The sequence below is a fragment of the Sceloporus occidentalis genome, unplaced genomic scaffold (genome assembly GCF_023333645.1).
Source record: "Sceloporus occidentalis isolate IW3139 unplaced genomic scaffold, rSceOcc1.0.p SCAF_24, whole genome shotgun sequence".
NCBI classification, from domain to species: domain Eukaryota; kingdom Metazoa; phylum Chordata; class Lepidosauria; order Squamata; family Phrynosomatidae; genus Sceloporus; species Sceloporus occidentalis.
This window is the reverse complement of record NW_028317004.1, coordinates 7,890,212-7,913,227: the sequence shown is the minus strand read 5'-3', so window position 1 is coordinate 7,913,227 and position 23,016 is coordinate 7,890,212. Positions and strand designations below refer to the sequence as shown.

Genomic DNA, 23,016 nt, shown 5'->3' with positions numbered 1-23,016 from the left:
ATCCAGATGATGGGGATGTAGGCGGGGCAGGGCAGAGGTCAGCAACTTTCTGCCCTGTCGCCAGCTCTTCCGATGGTGGGTCCCTGCTAGCAGGTGGGGACCCTTCGCTGTGGGACAGGTAGACACCAGCAGCATTCTGCCCTATTGCCGGTGCTTCAGCCTGAGCGAGGATTGCTGATGCAGGACAGATGTCAGCGATGCTCTCTACAGGTGCCAGCGCTTCTGCTGGTTGGTCCTCGTTAGCCGGCCGGGACACCGTGCTGGGGGATGAGCAGAGGCCAAAAGCACTCTGCCCTGTGGCCGGCTCTTCTGCCGGTCTGGCATTTTGCGGTGCTGGGCAGAGGATCGCGTTGCTCTGCCCTGGTGGGTCCCTGCTAGCAGGCGGGGACCCTTCACCGTGGGGCAGGCAGAGGCCAGCGGCACTCTGCCCCGCTGCCAGCATTTCAGCCGGAGAAGAAGGGTGCATGGTGCTGGGCAGAGAACAGCGTCCCTCTGCCCTGTTGTCAGTGCTTCAGCTGGAACTGCAGGATCTGTCGACTCCCGTGTCATGGAAAGGCCGCCTTCCAGCAGCCCTAAGTATTCCATCTCCAGGCACCATTCCCTGTAGACTAGCCCTTCTAAGTCAGCTGCCAGGGTCAGTTCTTGGGAAAGCGGCAGCATTTCCTCGCGGTCCTTGTACAGGTCCCAGAACCTATAGCTCTCCGAACTACCAAAGTCGTCTTCTGCTTCAAAAGCTTCCCAATCTAAGCCAGGGACATAGAGGTCCTCACCTTCCGGAGAATAGTGATTTCCGGACCCCCACTCCTGCTGGGCTGCAGCCCAATATAATGCTCGGTATAGGTCCCCGAGCTCGAGCTCCTTCGCCACCAACTTCTCCAGTGTGGCTACTTCCTCCTCGGTGGGCTGCCATCTCATCCGGCGACGCTGCAGCTTAAACAGCTCCCCGAAGCGTTGTTCTGGGGTAGGCAGGTTCTCGCTTCTGCAGTTGTACCAGTTTTCCATGGCATCTTCCCACAGCTCTAGCCGAATCAGGGCTCTCCATTCCAGCCGTACTTCCTCTGGAATCGGCCCTCCCTGTATCGTCAGGGCGACCTTAACTCGAGTCTCAAAGTCCCATAACGGAGCTTCCCACTTATACTCATCAGCTCCTCGTGACGCATTCCTCTGTAGATCCAGGTCCACCTTGAACTGCCGATCCATTTCCATTACCGTCCTACAAACTGTTTCTGCAGATGGAGTGGCTCCGTAGAATGCCATCCTCCTCTGTAATCTGTTGCGGAACTTCTTCGTTGCCTGTTCCCGACACCGGCTCAGTTCTTCTGCCATAGCTGCCGCCGATGTGGCTGTACCTCCGTGGTCAGCAAGCCTGTTAGTCCCAGTAGCGGTTGGGCTGTCTCTGTACTGAGGAAGCATCCCACCGCTGCCACCAATGTGACGGGACCGACCTGTACCCCGACTGGGTACGCCCGCCGAACGTTGCTTCCTTCGCCCCATGGCCACCGGGGCACCAGAGACTAACCCCTTCGCTGTCTGTGGCTAGCCGAAACTGAGCTACACAGGGTGGCTATCGTCCTGAAAAGGACAATACGCGATCATAGCAGAGAACACAGCTCTTCAGGAACCTCGGCCGTACTGTAGTATACCGAAGTATAGCAATACAGCACCCTACCGCCCTAATAAGGGCAGCACCGAGGCTTACCTCAATAACAAGACAGGACTCGTAGTGAGGTAAAACAGGAACTCCCTTTATTTGGGAACACAGGGCCATTTAAACAGTACAAGGGATTGAGTTACGTCCAATAGACACACAAGGGAATTGCGTCCAATAGACACAAGGGAATTGCGTCCAATAGACACAAGGGAATTACATCCTGCCCTCCTTTGCATATGACTGAGCATTAGCCCTCAGCCCAGTAGGGGGTCTCTACTGTAGTCTGTGTAAGGAGGGAGGGGCAGGACATGTGGCACCTGGACAGGGTAGCAAACAAGGGGAACAAAAGCACACACCATAATCACAACATATACTGGGAAATGCAGGTATCACAAACAATAATTATTACAGACGGTACCGATTAACCCGGGGCCGTCACAACGCGTATACAACTTCCGGTGCCGGGACTCAGCGGATGTGCCGGCACCGGAAGTTGTATACGCGTATTGGGTGGGAAGTGCTGGCAGGGGAGGCTGTCTGAGCGTATCAGAGAGTAGGATATGGGTCCCCTGCACCGCTGTATCCTAACCCTGTTATTATATGCGTATTGCATGGGAAGTGCTGGCAGGGGCGGCTGTCTGAGCGTATCAGAGAGTAGGATACGGGTTCCCTGCACCGCTGTATCCTAACCCTGCTGCCTGCCCGGCAACCGGAACTGCATGTCCCGGGCGTCGGGCGCTAGACCCCGAATATAGGCCGCACCCCCACTTTAAAGACTTAAAGTGGGGGGGGGGAAGTGCGGCCTATATTCGAGCCAATACGGTATATATGTGTAATATATATATATATATATATATATATATAAAAACAATTGTTGTTGGGGGGTTTTTGTCCAATTTTGGTGTGTTACTTTTAATAAAGTGATTGCTGAATTTTCGGTCCAGAATTTTCATTTCGGTGCATCCCTATATACTAAGCCAGACACTGAAGCAGTAGGCCTACACCACATCAATGTTTGGCTTAGTATATAGTGATAGGGGTTATGCTACATTATTGGCAATGTCTGGCTCAATGTATAGTGATAGGTGTTGTGCTGTGCCTCAGTATATAGTGATAGGTGTTATGCTGTACCCCAGTCAATGTGTGCCTCAGTATATAGTGACAGGTGTTATGCTGTACCACCGTCAATGTCTGCCTCAGTATATAGTGATAGGTGTTATGCTGTACCCCAGTCAATGTCTGCCTCAGTATATAGTGATAGGTGTTATGCTGTACCCCAGTCAATGTGTGCCTCAGTATATAGTGATAGGCGTTATGCTGTACCACCGTCAATGTCTGCCTCAGTATATAGTGATAGGTGTTATGCTGTACCCCAGTCAATGTGTGCCTCAGTATATAGTGATAGCCGTTATGCTGTACCACCGTCAATGTCTGCCTCAGTATATAGTGATAGGTGTTATGCTGTACCCCAGTCAATGTGTGCCTCAGTATATAGTGATATGCTGTACCCCAGTCAATGTGTGCCTCAGTATATAGTGATAGGTGTTATGCTGTACCCCTGTCAATGGTATGCAGTTTTTCCCAATAAAAAAAAAATAATTATATATATATATATATATATATATATATATATATATATATATATATATATATATATATATATATATATATATATATATGGATCCTTTATGCAGCCCGGAGCCCCCGCTCATGATTCGCTCATAATTAATTTTTGCGGTGAGAATTTCACCTTTAGAATAGACCATGGAGTCAAAAGGGTTGGAAATATATAGCTCCACCCCCTTGCAATGTGATTTTTTTTTTCAGCTCCACCAACTTTATATGGACTGTAGAAGCATATTGTGCGCACAAAATTTTGGCTCTGTGAAAAATTTTGCACAACAGAAATTTTCTGCGCACATCACCCAAGAAAAATTAGAGGGAAAATTGCACCCAACTATCATATGCATTAACCCCTTACAGACAAAGGACATAATATTAGGTCCCTGTAACCAGGGCTGCACCGTGGAGGGTGCATGGTCCCAGGTGGCAGTGAGCAGAAGAGAGAGATAGGGGCGCTCATGAAAGTTTTGAGCAACCCTTCGGAGGCCCTCTATCTCCTCTGCTCCCTGTCACCACCCACTGAATACTAATGTGCACTTTTCCCTTGATCACATTTTGGTAGTTTATTTGTTGATCTGTGATTAATCAATGTTCATATTCTTAATTGTGCATCCTGATGGGGCAACCTTTCATAGTTTCTTCTAGCTGGTCCTTTTATATATTAAACTGGCCCTTAATAATGTATAATTACTGGACATGATTGCCTACAACTAATTTGTGTAAAAGACTAAGCTTGCACCAATGGCCCAGGACATATAATTAAAAAGTGATATAAATATACTGATGTGATATTGGGAGGTATGCTGTAGCACCGTCTGCATCTATCTTGCTTTAATGATAAGAGATACAATGTACCGCCCTCAGTGTCTGGATCACTACATAATGATAGGCGTTGTACCGTTGTGGTGATGGAAGTTGTGGTATAACACTGTCAGGCTCAGTATATATATATTAATGGGAGTTCTACTGTACGACCATCAGGCTCAGTATACATTGATAGGAGTTATGCTGTACCATCTTCAGGGTCAAAATGTGAATAAATCACTGGATTTTTGTGTGTGGGGATTCTATTATTTTCTTTAACTCTCTGCAGTTCTGATATCAGGAATTTCCTTGCTATTTGGGGCACAATTTTCTGTTCTTGCCTCTGGCATAAAAAGGGCTAGCTACAGCTTTTCCCTTCTTGCTCAGTGGTTTCTTTAAAGTCAGAGCACCAGATGTCACCGCCACATTTTGTGTAATTCTGTTTGGGGGGCAAATATATGACTGACAACCCGTTTGGGCCCAAAATGGCACTGACAAGCTGTTTTGGGACAAAGGTGGCACAGTGGGAAGCGAGTGACATGTTACATGGTGAAGTCAGTGGACCTAAAGAGGTGGAGCAGAATTACAATATTGCCACACCCAGCTGGGGGGACCAAAAATGTTTTTACACCCAGGCGTTAGGGACCCTAGGCTCGGCCCTGCCTGCAAAACTGGCCTTTAAGATTTAAGGACTTAATGCCCTCTACTACTTTCACTAAGCCACGATTGGTGGCAGGACTGTTGCTGCTGCTAGCTGCCTGGAGACTCAGGCAGACCTGCAGCAGCCAATAGGAGGCACTTCACCTATCAACATTGTCTTTGGCAGTTTACTGCCTCTCTCTGCTTCAAAGTGATTGTGAAGCAGGGAGAGGCAAAGAACCCCTTTCTCTCTTTAAAGTTCATTTCTTGGAAACTAATCAACTCATTTCACTTCGTCTATCTGGAGATGATACTAAAATCTACTTATCTTCCCCTAATCTCCATCCTTCTCTCATGTCCTATATTACCCACTGCTTGCCTGCTATTTATTCCTGGATGTCCCAACGCTACTTGAAACCTAATCTAAAATTGATCTTATTATCTTCCCTCCTTCCATCTCCACCTCAATACTTGAATTCTATTAAAATGACTATCTCTCCCTACTAACCAGGCCTGAAGTCAGTCATCTTTGGCTCAAACCTCTCTTTAAATCTCTCCTCGAAAGTGTTCTTCATCCCTCATATTCAATCACTCAATAGATCCTACAGATCGCACCTAAAAAACACCTCGAACATACGTCAATTCCTCAACCGAGAACCCACAAAAACCTTGGTTCATTACCCTCCTCTTCATCTCCTCCCTCTTCAACTATTGCAACACGTTTCTGGTTATCTCTGGATGGAGATTCAACTAAGTCTCAACTCCTAAGTCTCCCCTGCAATCACTCCAAAATGCTGCTGTTAGGCTTATCTTCCTTACACGATGCTCTTCTTCTGCTTCCCCGCTCCCTATTACATCAAGAATTCCTATTGCACAAAGCCCTCAATGATACAACTTCTCCATACATTTCTGTCCTCATAAGAAAATAGTCACCCTACTCGATCCTTTATATGGGCTAAGGCTTTCTCCCTCACTTATTACCTCTTCCTTGCATCACTTACAAGACCTTGTTTGTGCTGCTTACTTACGCCAAACCTTCAAATTTCACTTTTACAATTTTTACATCCTTTGAATATATATGCGATTGCAAAAAGTGCTACATAAATTGGTGGGACTATGTAAATAAAAAATGATAAGAAAGCTGGACTGAGTATTTTTTTTAAATAATAATTTGAATTGTTGGCTTATCTCTCTGTTACACAGTGATCATCAGTCTTTGTACAGTAACATTTTTTTTTTTATACACATAGCATTGGGAGAGGGAGGGTTAGCAGGACTTATCCTACTGCAGATCCTTAGATTTAGTTCCAACATTCAGAAAAATAGGCAAAAAAATAAAAGTGGATGTACATTCCATTTTTTTTCCATCTGCACTGCATAATTTTTTATAGTTTCTGAAATAAGTCTTACTTATCCAAAAGAAAATTAAACATATATATAATTTGTGTGGTCAAACTGAATGAATAGGAAGTTACACTTGAAAACAAGATAGCAAAAGTACTAAAAAGTCCTTAAGTGTTTGAAGAAGAAAAAAAAAAAGCAAAAACACCCTTAGTCCTTAAGAGGTTAAAGTGCATATGATGACTGGAGTGTCCCTTTAAGTATTCAAAGGATAGCATAAAATATTTCCTAATATATAATTTGTAAGGCTAAAACATATCTTACATTACCTAAAAATGACGTAAAACCATCACAGTCAAATCTATGTACAAACCAACAAATCCACACTAAAATGACAAACCTCATTGAAATAGATATAATAGATAATAACATTTAATATACATTTGTCAGATTTGCCAATATTTTCTTTACGGTCCCCTGCAATCCAGTACAATAAAATGTATGTAATTATGTTTACAGATTATATATATATGTATAAGAAAAACACTATCGGAGCAGCCACATTTAAAGAGCTATTTGACTTTTTTATATCTGCATAAAATGTTTAAATACCCTTACTTATATTAAAAGCAACCCTTTCCTTAACATTTATTTAAAAACCAAATGCCTTGACAAGCGAAACAATGAACCACGAAGGAGGTGTTATACTGCAACTTCTGCCAAAGGTGAGCATTTTTAAAAAATAAATGTAAGTACTAATGTATATAAGTCATGTGTGATTGTATCTTTTATTAAAACAAACTAAAATGTAATATTTAAATAGTTGCTAATGTGTAGGGTGACTAAAGACCACATTCATCAATTAAGAGATTAGCTCCCAACTGGCCTTGAAGCAAACTAAGGTCTGCCCTGGTCACTTTCCTTGTTGGTGTTAAGAGGTCATGAGAAGAGAGCCAAATAATTGCTTATCTGCCACTTAGAGAAACAAGATCTCATTAGCACAACCATGAGGGGAAACAAAAAGCAGAAACTAGAATGAAGGGGGTGGTGAAAAGGTGGCGTCTATGCGTGTGTGGTTAGAAGGGATTAAAAGTAATTTTAATTTACATCTGCAAGACACAAAAATAAATCAAATGACAATCAACAATAGAGAGGCAACGGGGTATTATGAAAACTCCTAATCTCAATTTAAAAAGCTTTTTAAGCAGGTTTTAAATTGTGAAATAACCAATAAAACAGTTTAAATGGATGGTTGTTTTCTTACAATCAGATCATACTTCTGACTCAATCCATCAGGGCTTTCTTTTAATTACAAGCTTCATGTAACTACATGTTTAACTCTGGCTTTGCCAGAATCACTAGAAGCCCTTTCTAAATGTACCATAATGCATAAAAGGTAGTTTATTCTTTTTGTTTTAAATTGAAGTAATTATAGACAGCATATTTTGATTATTTTTATGATTACAAATAGGGCCTCAAGAGATCTATTTTTGCACGAATAACGCTAAAGCTCAACCGTCTTTAGCTAAAATGGAGGGCTAGACATTGTAAAAGAGCCAGCAATTTTACAATAAATGAAGATTATTAACACGCTACCACAGCATGGGTATAAGAGAAAACAATCAAAAAACCTAAATGCCATAATATTCACAGTAAAAACGCCCAATACCTTGTTAAGACTATTCATTTTATATAATGCTGTTTGGTACTAGAGAATTACTAATAATACTAACGGGCACATACAGACTACTAAGGTATGTCATGATAAAGTACTTTTTGAGTTACATTTATCTTAAATATCTTAAAGCAGAAATGCATCTTGAGGAGGCCCATGTGTATTTTCACTAAACTGTGTGTTTGCAGGATATTTGAAGGGTCAAGCAAGGCAAGTTTTTAGGTTTTATTAAATACATGATACAAAGATACAGGGTTCATTTGATGACTTAAGTTATACAGTAGGTGATAATCCTGTGTATTTATGAGGTCTCTCTTCACAGCACAGCTGTTTCTGTTCTGGGATTAAAGCCTCGAACTAGGCACAAGTTTATTTTTGCTTGACATGAACCTCAAGCAGTACCACAAAATAAAGAGTGGTTAATTGTGCAATGCTTTTAGCGTGGATTATTAGCTAGCAGAACTCACATGGACATCCAATGTGTTAGCCATAGGCTAGAATGCATTGTAAATGACCTACATAGATCACCGTTGTGGAATACGATAATATTCTACCCTGTACTAATGAAATTAACCAGAGTTAAAAAACTTTAACAGAATTTACTAAATGAGGATGAAAGAATAGTTATGTGAGCTGTGAAATCGACACCGACCGTGGGCCCATTAAATGGTAGAGGGGTCATATGAGTGGGAGCCAGTCTGGCTTGTTTGAGTTTGGAAACTGGGTACACTTAACCTTTTATACATCCAGTCTGCAAGAATCACTACAGAATAAAGTTCAAGGTAGCGAAGAAAAACTAGATGTACAATAATGGGGAAGTAGAATTCTTATTTATGGGAAAAACATTGTGGTTTGTATCTTTAACATGCTCTGAATGTAGGATATTTTTGAAATGAAAGGTTGATCATGAAATAAATCTTGATGGTCTTTTAAATGTTGAGTCAATGTGAACATAAGACAAATGAATGCATAACATCTGCCACTGACCTAAAATGCCCCTCCTTCCCCACTTATGTTGACTAAGAGGGGCATTAACTTTAGCGTATCAGATGAACATGGATAGGGTGACCACAGCATGTTTTTTTTTTTGTTTGTTTTTTTTTAGACGGTACACATTTCTCATGTTGCTGACCAGCATATATAAAGTGGTACCCTATAGTATGTAAGAAATACACAAGTAATTTATCACGTTTGCGTGAATTTGTACTTTTTTGTAACTATGACATAACATTTAATCAGGGGATCATCATACCTTCATGTCACATAGCTTTATATTAAGTAAAAGGCAGCAGGGCACTGAACCATTGTAACCATTTTGTACTGTGGATATAAGAATAGCAAAACTCAGGGCTGTGGATTTACGAAAATAAACAACCGTCCTAAAATAAAATTAAAAGCATAGACTTCTGGAGGAGCTGCAGGTTGACAGACAACGTAAGCAAAGGCTGGTATCTAATGGGTTCTCCAGCCCTGCCTGTTCGAGTTTGAGTCTGTATTAAAGTCACATGGGTAGAACTAATCTGTCTCTTGCCATATAAAAAAACGCAACTATAAACAGGAAGCTTAAAGAGATATAGATTTACGATTTAAGGCAGGGTGTAGCAGGCCCTATTAAGATCCATCAAGTGACAAAACAAAGTCATAAATATGCAGAGATAATACTTGAATAAAAAAATTATTTTTAGAATTCAAGATATTTTTACAGGGTGCATTTTAAGACAAAGGCAAATTACACCTATCGAACAGTATATATAGGATGTTAAATTATTATTATTTTTTTTTACACAGTGCACCCAAACTATTGAGATTTTTTTAATCTGGTCTCAGATGAATGCAAGCAGCCATGTAAAATGGCTCTTTGCTTATGCAAGTTAATGGCTGCCACAAATGTGATAAGGGCTAAAGCAGGCAATTGCACCACACATCCTTTTCAGCCACATAGACTTATTTCTCATTTGCCGGTTTGACCATTTACAAGTCACATTACACTAATTTACATTTATTATGAATGCTTGCATAAACACTACCCCGTTGCTAAGAACATGCAAAGGACAGTAACACAAGCCCAGAACGTTGGCACCATACACTAATATCACATTTCCATAACACAAGTGCCGGCGATTGGGGTAACCTATGAAGATTACGCTTTTCTGTAGTGTAGCAAGGTTTTGCACCTCAAAAGGCGAGAATTACCAAAAATGTGCAGGCCAAATGATCAAATATAAGACTAAGTACTCATTTCTATATCACATAACTAATTGCCTATGTTGTTGCTTTGTCGAATGAATACAAATGGCCTATGTTTATCTGTGGTTTTTGTGAGTGGGGGGAGCTAGTAAGAAAAAAGAAACAAGAAAGTTTAGCTTGGGTGTCCATGGTTCCCATATCTCCCGAAGTGATTTACAAGCAGTGAACTCAGTGTTCACTATAGCTATGCATTGCCTTTCTTAGGCGGACTTCAGACACTAAGGTGTTAAGGTCACTAAAAGCAGGAGTTGTGTTGGAATTCCAGTTCGAGTTTCTGCTGCAGGAAGAGCTTGGCGGGCCATGTGTACGTAAAACAGTGAGCTATTGAAAGTCCCCTTACGCGCTGAATGATGTATTATACAGGGTCAGAATCATGCCAGTATTGTGCCTTTTGAATAATGAGTCCAGTGAGAATAAAAACACACAACTCTCATGGAGACTCTTCCTTTAGTGAATAGATCCTCCCATTCACAGCATCCGCATCTACACGTCGTCTATGACACAATCACTGCCATGCGGATGGCTCACAGATCGGGCAGCACGGCCATGAAACATAGTAACTTTAAAATGTATTTCTCTTTATGCCACTTTTTAGAACAAATCTTACACACATTGCGGGAGTTCCCCTTTGATGCACAACTAGGAATTCTAGCAATTCTCAGCAACAAAGCGATGTGGCTCCAACAGAAAATACACTAAAAAGGTCATTAATGCTAATTTCATAGATATAAGTAAAACAGGGTTTAAAGAAATTCCAGCAAACACCATCACATTGGCTGAACAGCCTTGTTGCCAACAGCCTATTAGGGTGTGTCAAACTCTTTGATCCTATCGGCCCATCAGTAAACGTCCATTGAAGTCAAATGCTCAGCGCCAATTGCACGTACTGGCCCCCAGGCTCATATTCTGGCCTAGGCCAGCAGGCCTGGGGGGGGGGGGGGGGCAGAATTCCTTTGGTGACCTTCCCTCCGCTGCTCAATGGGCTGGTTACAAGGGACATCTCTGGTATCTCGCAACCTGCCCATTAAGCCATGGAGGGTTGTGCCCTCCAGCCTCCACAAAGTGCCTTACATGGCGACATGCTCCTTTAAGACGTGGAGCGCAGAAATATGACATCATGTAACGGATGGCCCCAGGCACGTTAAGGGTGTGACACAATGTCATATCCTGGTGTGCCGCAGTGAGGGCGCTGCCCTGCGTCTGCCCTCCGGCAGTGCCTGAGATTAATATGCCGGTGCTCGTAGCACACGCTGAGCCTTAGCATAGCATAGCATACAGCGCCACTGCAAAACATGCAGAGCCATGCATTTGAAGTAAGGAAAGGAGTCAGTCATCCATGCAGCATGTTGGGTCTGTAAATAGCACAGCACAGCTTCTCCCTCCACCCCCTCTTTTTTTCACATGAAAATTATGCCAGCTCCAGTGGTGCGTAAAATTGGTATGAGCAAAGGGAAGTAGGTTACGCCGGATCCTTCCTCTCTGCCTTCGCTGAACGTGGAGTTTTCAGCACGGTCCACAAGGCCTAGTAGCCTTGTCTCTTTAAGGAGACATTGTACCCTAATTAGCCAGCATTCCTTGATGTGGCTGATAGCTAACATAGGACATGGGAGCGAGAGGAGGGGAGGGGGACGTGTGGTAATGTACGACTACAAAGAGGAACCCCCCCCCCCTCCTCCGCCTTCTCTCAGCTCCTCATGCCTCCATGCTTGTTTTCACCACAGATTGCCACACAGAGCAGCAGCGACTCATCCACAGACTAGCAGCTAGCAATGAGACCCACGTTACTTTGATTGACAGCCGGACAAATGTTTCCCCTGTTCGAGAGCTCGTTAAGAGAGACTCCAGCCCATTCACCCCCCTCCTTATCACACCGCCCAAGGCGGGGTTCCAAGATAACTTGTGCTCCCATTGGCTGAGCTTAGGAGGACAAAGAGGAGAAGGATGAATCGGATACGTCTTGACCCCACGTGGGGATGAGCCAGTGACAAGGGGGTTCGTTTCTATCCTCTTATTGGCCAGTAGGGAAATGATAGGCAGTCATAGGAGAGTGGCGATTAACGTTCCTATGCTTCCTATTGGTCAACCTGGCCACCATCCATGGCGTCCTTGGGCGGCCTCTAGCTTACTACTGGCTTCTGGGAACGGTAGTCTTTTGATATGTTCTGCGTCCTAAGCAAGAGCAGTCGCAATACCAATAAATGGACTACATATCCCAGCAGGGCTTTGTAATTTCGCTTTAATGTTGTGAATATGTATCAGAATGTTAATGATTTGCTGCTGCTAAATTTGGTCATAGAAGTCACCTACACAGAGCGTGTTGTTGGAGCTGCTGAGAGCGGTAGCTTTTGGTTGTGATTTTTTTTTCTCCCTCTTCCTTCCGTCGCTTGTTCGTTTCCACCTCTGTTCCTCATCAAAGTGTATGGCTTTCGATCGTTTTAAAGGAAAAAAAGAAGTAAAAGAATCAAGCGATTGAAGGGTTTTTCTTCGCTGAGTGAGAGGAAGAAGAAGAAAACGGTAAAGAAAAGGGGAAGGCAATAAAAGAAAGAAAACATTAAGCGATGGGATTTAAGGATTGAAGGGAGCAGGCAAGACAACAACGAGTGATCTGAAATCCTTGAGATTGGAGAGGAAGAATTCAGATCTTCCGGGGAGCAACTTATTGTTACAACGGAAAAAGAGAGATCGAAGAGTCGAGTCGTTAAGCGGGTCCTCGTTCCTTTAATCAGACTCATCAGAAAGTTGTTGTTTTGTTCTACGGAAGCCTAGGTGTATTTTTATTATCTATCCCGATTGAATATATTTTTATTGGCTTTACTTTTTATGTTACCGTGATCGTGGGGATCAAGACCTTCCTCGATTTGTTATAATTTCTTCAGGTTTCTTTTTTTTGACAGTTCAAAAAGGGGTGACAAGTGGGAGCCTAGAGGTGGAGGGTGTCACGGAGCATCTCTGCTTGAAGACAATGAGAGTTCGATCGTAACATTTGAACGCGATCTTCGTGTCCGTGGAATGTGGAAGGTTGCGGTTTCGGGATCGGAGATACCCTCGGGCTGAGCAGCAGCATCATTAGCATTACTATTAACAGAGGGACCCCCGGGGGCAGCAGCGTTATTAGCTGGATCACAAGCTCAAACTCTTCCCACCCCCTGCTTCTCTCCACCTCCTTTTTCCTCCTTTACCCTGGTCACCGGGGGAATACCCCCCTCTCATCTCACGTGGGTTTCTGCAATTAGTAAATGAACCTTAGTGCTCTTGGGAAGAGGTACCTAACAAGCGGCTTGGATGATTCGAGACCTGAGCAAGATGTATCCCCAAACCAGGCACCCGGTGAGTACACTGACAATACGTGCTGATGGGAGGGGTGAGGGTGTGCGAGCGCTGTGTGATCTCCCTTCCTCCTCTTTACCCTTCCACTTAACCCTTTCACTGCGTTAGGCGTTAGCGAACCTCCGGCAGCCAAGGGGTGCAGTTGCACGAGCTCGCTATTAACAAAGTAGCCGTTTGGAACCCGGAAGGGCTATGCAGAATAACCCTCTTGTCCTTCAAAGGGTTAATCCCCCCCCCTCGTGTGTGTGTGTACAGAGCTCACAGTGTAGTGTGATGGTGGACCTCCATGATTTGGTGCGATGTGTTCCTTTGTTCCATCCTGTCATGGCTTAGCGTGCGATACTCTGTCCCCTCTCTTCGCCCAGCATTCCTGATCCCTCCCCTCGTACTAAGCTCCTGCCCTGTCCCCCATCTGGAGTTGCCTTTAAATCCCATCCCCTTCCTTGTTTAGGGGTCTTTAGTCTCTTTAGTAGAGATAAGAAGGAAACTGTTTGTTTTCTAGGCAACAATGTAACATTTCTTATGTAAAAAAAAATAAATAATAATAATTAAAAAGATTGTTGTGGTGGCAGTGAGGGGGGAATCCAGGTCATTGATGACTGAGGCTCGGTTGTTATAAATGGGACAGTTGATGGTGGAGCTGAATGAGCCATTATTTCAGCAGGGAAGACTCCCCCTCATTGAGTGAGCTGTAACATTTGGTGATTGAAATTCACCCCCCCTCTTTCTTCCCTCCAATGCTTATATTGGACAGCTCTGCCCTCCCACCCCTCTTACTGCCTTGCTTATCTTGGATGATGTGATTTCCCTCTCTCACATACTGTACTATGAGGCTTTTCTCACTTTGTCATGTGCCTTAACACTCTGTGACCTCTTATTATCCGTGGCTTCGTTTCCATTTTAACATATATGCCCATTATAGCACAAAACCCCCCCATCAAATATTTGTCTGTTGGAACCTTTTGGCCTCATTGTAGAAGTATTCCGATGCTTGATAGAGAGAAAAAGGTTCTTCTAAACCTAAACATAATTCTACAGCGAAAGTCCAATTAAAAGGAAAAAAAATTAATCTAAATGGACAGGTGGGATGTCATCTCCATCGCTTGCTTTTTTTGGTTCTCTAAAAGCAGGATATACAGTAAGCTCTATCCAAACAAGTCAACCCAAGTTCTCAGCTTTTGGCTCCTCTGTATTGGGAATTACCGGAGAAGACATTATTATAAGAATTAAGGGACAAAATCATTTCGAAGATTTTGCAGCGATGTCCTAACAAGTTTGGTCTCCTGGCGTTTCCGGCCATTAGCTCAATTGTAATTGGAACAAAACGTTGATCCTTTAAATATACTATTGTGTAGACACTGGAGTTACCAGCAGATAGGAGATTGTCCGCCCCGCCGTCTGATCTCTTCTCTCAAATGACCTTACTAAAGGAAAATATGTGCTTGTGTTGTAGCCATTTTCTCGTAGACAAAGCCAAATTAATCTGCAGAGTGGCTGAAATAAGAGAAGCGAGAACATCTCTGCCTTGTTTTTTTTTTCTTCTTCTTCATCTGACTCAAAAGTACTGATCCTCAATAGGGACATTATATCCTCCAGCCCTAGGCACTGGTGCCAGATGAATCTCGGCTTTGTGGCTCTGTTTCTTTCAAACAAACAAACAAGGAGGAGGAAAAAAAAATTTATGCGGCTTAGTACCTTTTTTTTTTTCTTCAGTACACTTTACATTGCACACTGGTTTCATTCCTTTTTTTTTTTTTTTTTTAAAGCCCTTTTGTTATTTTCCACATCAGTTTAGATGTCGGAATGAGTACCCACTGTAAGAATTATTTTATTTCTGGAAAAGCCGGCTAGCTTTTTTTTTTTTTTTTTTTTTTTTTAAGCCACACAGCTGGGGGATCACATCTAAGGAAGCCATGATAGCCAAAAAAGAGGTTACACTGCGCAGTTTTACATTAATTTTTTTTCGTTGCTCCTTTTTTTTTTTTTTTTTTTTTATTGTGAAAATATTTTAATTTCTATTTTACTGTATTTTTTGTGTTATGCCATTTGCGACCCACATTTTTTTTTTAAATTAAAAAAAATAATAAAATAAAGCACCTGTTTGTTACAGATGGCCTTTTATGAGTTTATTGTACTGTATGATTGGGAAACACTGCTTTTGTTTGTGTGTAAACTCTTTAGACCTCTTGGACTTTGGCTCTGTGCGGGGATTATAACCATCTTCTTTTTTTGATAGGGCGAACCCATGCCGTTTTGGCAAAGCGGCGGCTTAGACTGATACATTTCATAATTAATATTTATTGTTTTAGGCTCCGCATCAGCCAGCTCAGCCCTTCAAATTCACCATATCCGAATCGTGTGATCGGATTAAGGAGGAGTTTCAGTTTTTACAAGCTCAGTACCACAGGTAATGCTGTTTACTTTAGCTGATCCTTGTGTTTGCTTAGCCCTTGTTGTCAGTCTATTTTGTGTGTGTGTGTATGTGTACATAAGGCGTTAACTGTTGAAAGGGCTTGGCTTCTTCCTATAGGAAATGCGAGTTAAAACACCTTCACTCCAGAAAGCCAAATATGTGGCGGAGAATAGCCATTATCTACAATTACAAGCATGTGCTTTTATAAACTGCTGAACTGTTACGACAATGGCATGAATGCACCGTTGAAGTTTACTTTGCGGTGACCTCACCTGTGTGGATTACCTTCTTTGCTGTTAAGATCAGAGGTGCACAGTTTAAGTCATGATTAAGCAGCACTTGGCATATCGAGAGTAGGGGTTCAATCGGTATCCCGCTGAGCAGAACAAAACAAGACACGGTTGACTTATGCGTTACTGGAAGGCTTTGCTAACCCGAATCCGACGACTTTACGCACCTCCGACGACCAGACGGGGAACCTCCGGCACAAAAAGGGTTACTGCAATCAAAACCCTCTCTTAGTCGCGATTCTGTTTATAATGCCGGATTACGTTTTTAATCCCCTTTCATTTGAACAACATGCAATACATGCCATCGCATCAGCGAAAGGATTAAATAAATCGGGGTGTGTTGGTTGAGAGAATCTCCGTTTTGTGGGAATAAATAAAGGTGTCTCGGAAGCCGGCGGACGGTATACACACAAACACACAGCATGTCTCATTGTATTGTGTATTATGCAATATATACATATTGTATATATTTAGATAGTTATCCTAATGTACACAATGCCCCTTGCAGATATTTCCAGTTTCCCAGAAAAAGACATTCTTCTGGAAAAGCGTTAATTAAAAATGATATTTTTGGGAATATGTTAACCAAGTAAAAAGCACACTTGTTGTTGTGCTTTTTTTTTTTTTTAATGGTTAATTGTTAAGCTTTTCCGATGTAGTGGAAGGCACTGATTTAAGGTGCTAACGGACCTGAGAATGTGAGCAAGGGGAAAAGAACGGTATTTTATTACTGAGCCAATAGAGTTAAATGCACCCAGTGCACCCCCTGGTTCAGGATGTCTACGGGGGAGACGGGTCGGCCGTATCATAGGCAAACCAGACCGAATTGCTTCTTCTTGGTGGTTGAGTTCTGTACCTGGTGGTAAAAGTCACCGGGATGCATAATCTTTTCTTCATTCTTTTAGCTTAAAGCTGGAATGTGAGAAACTGGCCAGTGAAAAGACAGAGATGCAGCGACATTATGTCATGGTAAGAAAACCGTAGCGTAAATTCAAATTGTTACTCTGACGTTCTTTCTGTTTTTTTTTGTTTTTGTTTATTTTTGCATGCCACGTGTGGAATTGTTTAATGTAGCGTAATAGATTTAAGTATGGAGTGCTCCATATGTTCTTCTATACCATTCTCTCTTTTAAAAAAACATGCAATAATGTTTTTTGTTTTTTTTGTAGTACTACGAGATGTCGTATGGTCTGAACATTGAGATGCATAAACAGGTATGACAGGCTATTTGCTTTGCTTCATCTTAAATAAGTTTAATGCAAAATCGTCTTATGCGCCAAGATATATGTCTGTCTGTCTGTCTGTCTGTCTATCGATGAATATATAAATTGTAAACTATGGAAGGGCTGATCTTCTATTGAATATGGTGGGGTTCTTCTTAGGTAGTATGTAGGTGGTATTGCTTTATTTATTTTTTATTTTTTTTTCAATCGTTCTACTACGATATGTTTTCAGGTATGCATTGCTTGCCCAATGGTCATTATATGTATGTATATATATATATTTTTTTATTTTTTTTTGGTGCTCATAAAACCCATTAATAGTCTGTACTTTTCCCCACGTGTAGGGTCGTACGATAAATGGTTTCTCAAATTGCAAAGAGTTAAAAATCAAAGCAAAGCGTTGTCTTTTGCTAATTAGAAATTTTTAGAGATAAATGACATTTTAATTCCAAACATTGCACAAACAATTATGTTAAGGGCTCCATTTGTACTTAAATGGGGAAGTTGTATGTGTAATTATGATTGGAATGGAGGATTACTGAGGATTATGCTTAATTAGAATATAATTTTTCCATTACTGTCGTTTTATTCATTTATTTATTATTTGTTCAAATTAGTAGTGTAAACAACACGGCCACACTTACGGACCTCGTCGTCTGCTTGTGGCCCCGATGAACCGCCGCATCAGACCTGCTTAGTAATTATTGTTGTAATTGTGGTGTCGGCTTTGAGTTTTGTATGTCACCGTTTTGCAGCTGGGAAATTAATTAGTTGCGTTTAAAGAGTTTAATGATTTAAGATTTAGTGGTAAATGTCATGCTGAAGAATCGTGTGCGGTTTTTTTTTTTTTTTTTTTTTTTTTATTGCTTTTTAATAATTCCCGCATTTTCATTGGGCTCCGTTTATTTGTTTTTCACAAGGGAATTTTACGAGCGTGATTATGCTGTCATATCCGCCCCCCCCACCCGCTTCCCAATTGCTCTCGGATTCTCTTGGTTTTTAAAGCTTAGACAAGAAGCCACGTAATCCCCCTTCTACTCCAGAATTGATCTTTATACAGGCTTCCTAAATGCAATCTTACACAAAATCCTGCAGGCTGTTTATTGCATTAAGAACTACAGACAGCCTTTGCAAAAATCACCTACTTACTATATTTTCTTCTAATCTCTGCTTCCTCCTCCTTTCACCAGACCAGGAAGGGGGGGAGGAAAAAGTAAGGGGGGGGGTGTAATATCTGTCTTTGTTTTCATCCACTAGACAGACGGCCTTGGCTCTTCTCGGGCTCTCATCCAGATGTACTTACTCGATACCCTTGTAATAGAAAACAGGTTCTATTTCTGTGAAGTTGCCCTGCGGCGTAATTGGACAGAGTGCTCCAGATCGGATAGGTTTATTAGTCTCCTGCCTCTTGGGGTTCAGGAACAGAGAGATCCAGAGACCTTTTAGGAGCACCAAATTAATTTAAGGGGTTTGGGGGGGTGTAAGCTTGCAAGCAGGGTCCTCTTTACCTAATATATCGGTTTGTCTTAGTCTGTCAATCCTAGTTTCGTCGTACCCCTTGAATAAATGTATTGTATTAAGCGCTGCGTAAATTGTTGGCCCGTTCTAATAATAAAAAAAAAAAAAAATAATAATGTAAATGTATCCTTTATTGTGACGACCTTCTCACTGCGGTCATTGCGCTGGTCTTTGGCACCCGCGGTGTTAAACATTCTTGTTATTTCACTTTTTTTTTTTTTTCTCGACTTGTTTTTCTTGGCCCGTTCTAAATATGACTTTTTTTTTTTTTTTTTTTCTGGGATATTATTTCATTGGAAGAGAAAATGAAGGCTGTGATCGAGGCAGAGCTCTGTGACTTGGCAAATTGATGAAAGGATAAACACGTAGAGCGCGTTTAACTATGTGGGGTCGATGTTTCCAGCCCCGGCCCTCCCCTTTTGTTTTGATGTTCATCATCAGTCTTCCAGCGTTGATTTTGATAGAAGACTATTAGAGCGAAACCTATGGGGAATTTGTCATTCTGAAAGGAAAGCTAATGCAATTAGTACCAATTAAACTACATTTAGTAAATTGGATTTAATCTTAATTAAGCCTGTGTAATGTTGCCAATTTTTAACAATTATGTTTGAGAACATAATTAATTAAAATTTTGGTAAATGAGTAAATAGTGTTCGACTAGATGTAAAATACATTTTTATTTATTTACAAGGAGACGGGAAGGTCTATGAAGTGGGGGCTGTGGAAAGATGGTTTTTATTAAAAATATATATATATATATATATATATATATATATATAATTTTTTGGTGCTGAAAAAGCAGAATTAAACACAACTGAAAACTCCCGGTATCTGACCGACGTTGAGGAGAATACAAAAACATAGGACATTTTTTAATTGATTTCTTTTCTTTGTGATCGGAGGATATCTGATGACAGGGATGCGACTTGCGTCAGTACAGGAGGCAGTTAATGCGTCAGGGACTTAATGCAACCACTCCGTCCGGCTCTGGCTCTCGAGGGCCGTAGACTCACAACGCTTCCAGTTTAATCCTTAGCAAAAGCGAAATTGGAGAAAATCCTAAAACCGTCAATATTATGGCCCCAAGCAAGATATATGATTACCCTGCTATATGTACTTGCTGGAAATGTAAAAAAAACCAAAAACCTTTGTCTGTTGGCAGGTTAATGGTTCCTTTCAGTGCAGCGAAGGAGTTAATCGAAGCAGCGTTGGCTGAAATGAATCTGGCATTCTTGCCATGTAAATTTTATTGCTGGAATTGGGCAACAGCCATTTTGAAGTGCTGCTGAAATATTAATTGAGCAGACATGAAAGGGCTCGGCTGCCTGATAGGATGTCATAATCGTAGCTGCAGCAGTCGATGGTAAATGATGATAAATGACATTAGAATCCTTTTAGCAAACTGTAATAACTTCAAGGAGGGAAGCGGTATGGATTTGCATTATATCTGATACCCTCTAGTACCAAGTGGATTGCCAATACTGCTTGTTTAGCATTTTCTAAGGGCAATAGGATATTGATTTTTGACTTACAAGGAATGGCTCTATTTTCACCATTGAAAAGTATTGCAGGTTGTTAAGAAGAAATTGACTTGAAGAGGTCTGACTGCTGCCCATCATGGAGCAAATAAAGCAGAACTGCCGGAGCATGGTGGAGCGGCGAGATGGGCCCTCAGCAATTTGTTGCTATTAATTTACCATGCTCGACAGCAAATCAATCGCCATCTACTTCATCTGCTGGAGAAAATGCTGTCCAGGGCAGATAAAAGGCCCTGCGTGTTACAGTGAATGGACTGGATTTTTCCGAAAGGAGGCTGAAGTTAATGTGTAAATAAGCAAAATCAAAGCCGTGGCTGTGGAAGAAGCTGTTTTTAATTAGACAGGGTATTTTTATTTTTTTTTGCGATCTGTATTTTTTTTTTTCTTCTTTAGAATAGCTGGGACTCGCCGAGCATGAAAGATTTAAACCATGTTGAGGCACTGTGTGCGCTGAATCGTAATTTACACCACATTTTTTTTTAAAACTGTACCCCACACATTTAATTTTTTTTGGGGGGGAAATTATTAATACATTGGGCTTCTAGATGAATCCCTTTATATAAATTCGACCCCAGACCTTTTATTATATATATGTTGCCTGAATTACACGCCTATATCGCATGTTTATTTTCACCTTCTCCTTAGCATTTTCTCCAATGCCTTGCGATGCTAATTAATTAATAATTACATAGACATGTTTAGAAACCATGGGGAAACAGGGCCAATTTCTGTTCGGATTTTGTGTGAAGCAGCTCGGTAACCCCTGCCTGGTTTCGCCAGCTTCTGTGCAGCTGCACCCATGAAGTTACGCGTTCTCTGTATCTGCCACGCTGGAAAGAACGCTCTTCTTATTTAATCTTTAAACTGTTGGCCGCAGCGTACCGATGTTTTGGCTTTGTGACTGTGATGAAGGGACGTATACTGCTTACGGGGATATTTCCGAGCTGCACCTGTGTCTCTAATTAGTTTGGATTGTTTCAGCTATTCTTTTTCTCGCTGTTTTATTAGCTGTTCGCTCCTTTTGAAACTAGTTACCAAGAGGCCATTTGCTTCTAACTACATTGTTGGGAAAACTAATGTTTTGTCATAGAAGTGGCAGGCTTACTATATCCACGTCTGCAGTTGTCTCTCTTGTTGTGATTAATTGAAGGTGCTTAGCGGGTGGTCCGTCGGAAGCCCAATTTGTTTTACTGTATTTGCCGATGTGTCTCTCTCTTACTTACCTTTGGTTAACACCCTGCAACGTTCTATAATCTATGTTGGAAGGGAGTGTACAGAAGTGAGGGTTTCACTTCTGTTAGCGGTTCTGAAAAGTTCAGATCAGTATTTCCTGGAAAATTGGAGAAATGAAAACTGCTGCTGTTGGCTGTGGTCAGTTTTTAAAAAGAAATCTGTCATGCTGTCAAAAATGCAAAAGGTTAGTTAAATTTGTGTTTTCGTCGGCCTTTCATATCCATACTATTGAGATCAACTACATTTTAGCTTTGGGATGGGAAGGTGTATTTTGATTTTTAAATAAAATGGACCGATTATGATATTTAAAATACCGTATTTGCTCGATTATAAGACGAGGTTTTTTTCAGAGCAAATGCTCTGAAAAATACCCCTCGTCTAATAATCGAGGTCGTCTTCTAATCAGACCTCCGCTGGGGCCAGGCTGCTTACCGGTGCTTTGGTCGCGAGCAGCTTCTCTTCTACCAGCGGCAGGAGAACAGGAAGCTAGAAGAGTGTCACATAACTCTGCCTCCCCCCTCCTTCCTCTGGGGGCGGGGCCAGAGAAGTTGCTCGCACAGCCGGGCCTCTGCAGAAGTCTTGGAGTGAGAGATCTGCAGTTCAGGTAAGGGGATGGGGGAGGGTTTTTGTGATTAATGTGTGAAGTATGTGTGATACATGGAATGAATGAGTATTTAAATGTTTGTGAATGAGTGTGTGATAGCATGGATGTGTAAGGGGGGTGGTGGTGGTAGCATGGCATAGGGAGGCTGTACTCACACTCCTTTCATCCCCAGGTTCCAGCATGTACTGGCTGCCTTGGCTTGATAGGAGTGTGATTGCTGTTAGAAGTTATATATATATATCTCCAGAAATGCCTTTTAACCCCCTATATGCCACTCTGCCCCATTATATGCCTTTTAACCCCCTATATGCCACTATACATATACATAGGGGGTATAAGGCATTTCTGGGGGCAGAGTGGCAACCCTGGGGGCAGATGTGCATAACTAGGGGGGGGCAGGTTGGCAAATAAAAGGAAATAAAAAAATATATATTTTTCTCAATCATAGCTTTTATTAAATATCAAAAAATTGTTTACATGAATTAATATTTACTAGTAAAACTTTTTTTCCTATAGGGTAGTCTTATATTCAGGCTTTTTGTTTTTTTCCTAAATTAATATTTAGATTTTGGGGGTTCGTCTTATAATCAGGGTCGTCTTATAATCGAGCAAATACGGTATATTTATTAAGAGTCACCTGTATGAGGGGATAATGACTTGTATGGGTTAGATGCTCTTTAAAGTAGCCCCATCGACTTGTATGTAACTATTTACTGAAACAAATAAGAAATATACATGGATTAGAAGGATGGATTACCTTTTGGAAGTTGTCTTGTTTTCCTTGTCTCATGATTCCCATGTTTATTCCGTCTCATCGTATCTCCCCATTTTGTAAGTTGCTGATTGTTGTTGATTGGTTTAGGCAGCCTTTATAATGGTGGGAGAAGATA

At 41.6% G+C, this 23,016-nt stretch overlaps 1 protein-coding gene across 15 annotated transcripts in view; it reads left to right on the top strand.

Moving 5' to 3' along the window:
* Positions 1-13,262: 13,262 nt before the first annotated feature.
* Positions 13,263-23,016, top strand: part of LOC149300576 (transducin-like enhancer protein 4) — a 61,737-nt gene continuing 51,983 nt past the window's right edge. For 14 of the 15 annotated variants that reach the window (XM_089485157.1, XM_089485156.1, XM_089485162.1 and 11 more), the window contains exons 1-4: positions 13,263-13,307; positions 15,617-15,714; positions 16,916-16,979; positions 17,180-17,224. In XM_089485157.1, the coding sequence (XP_089341283.1) occupies positions 13,263-13,307; positions 15,617-15,714; positions 16,916-16,979; positions 17,180-17,224 (252 nt within the window). Of the gene's footprint in view, positions 13,308-15,616; positions 15,715-16,915; positions 16,980-17,179; positions 17,225-23,016 lie in introns of those variants that run through there. The other variant, XM_089485163.1, reaches the window with a different exon arrangement.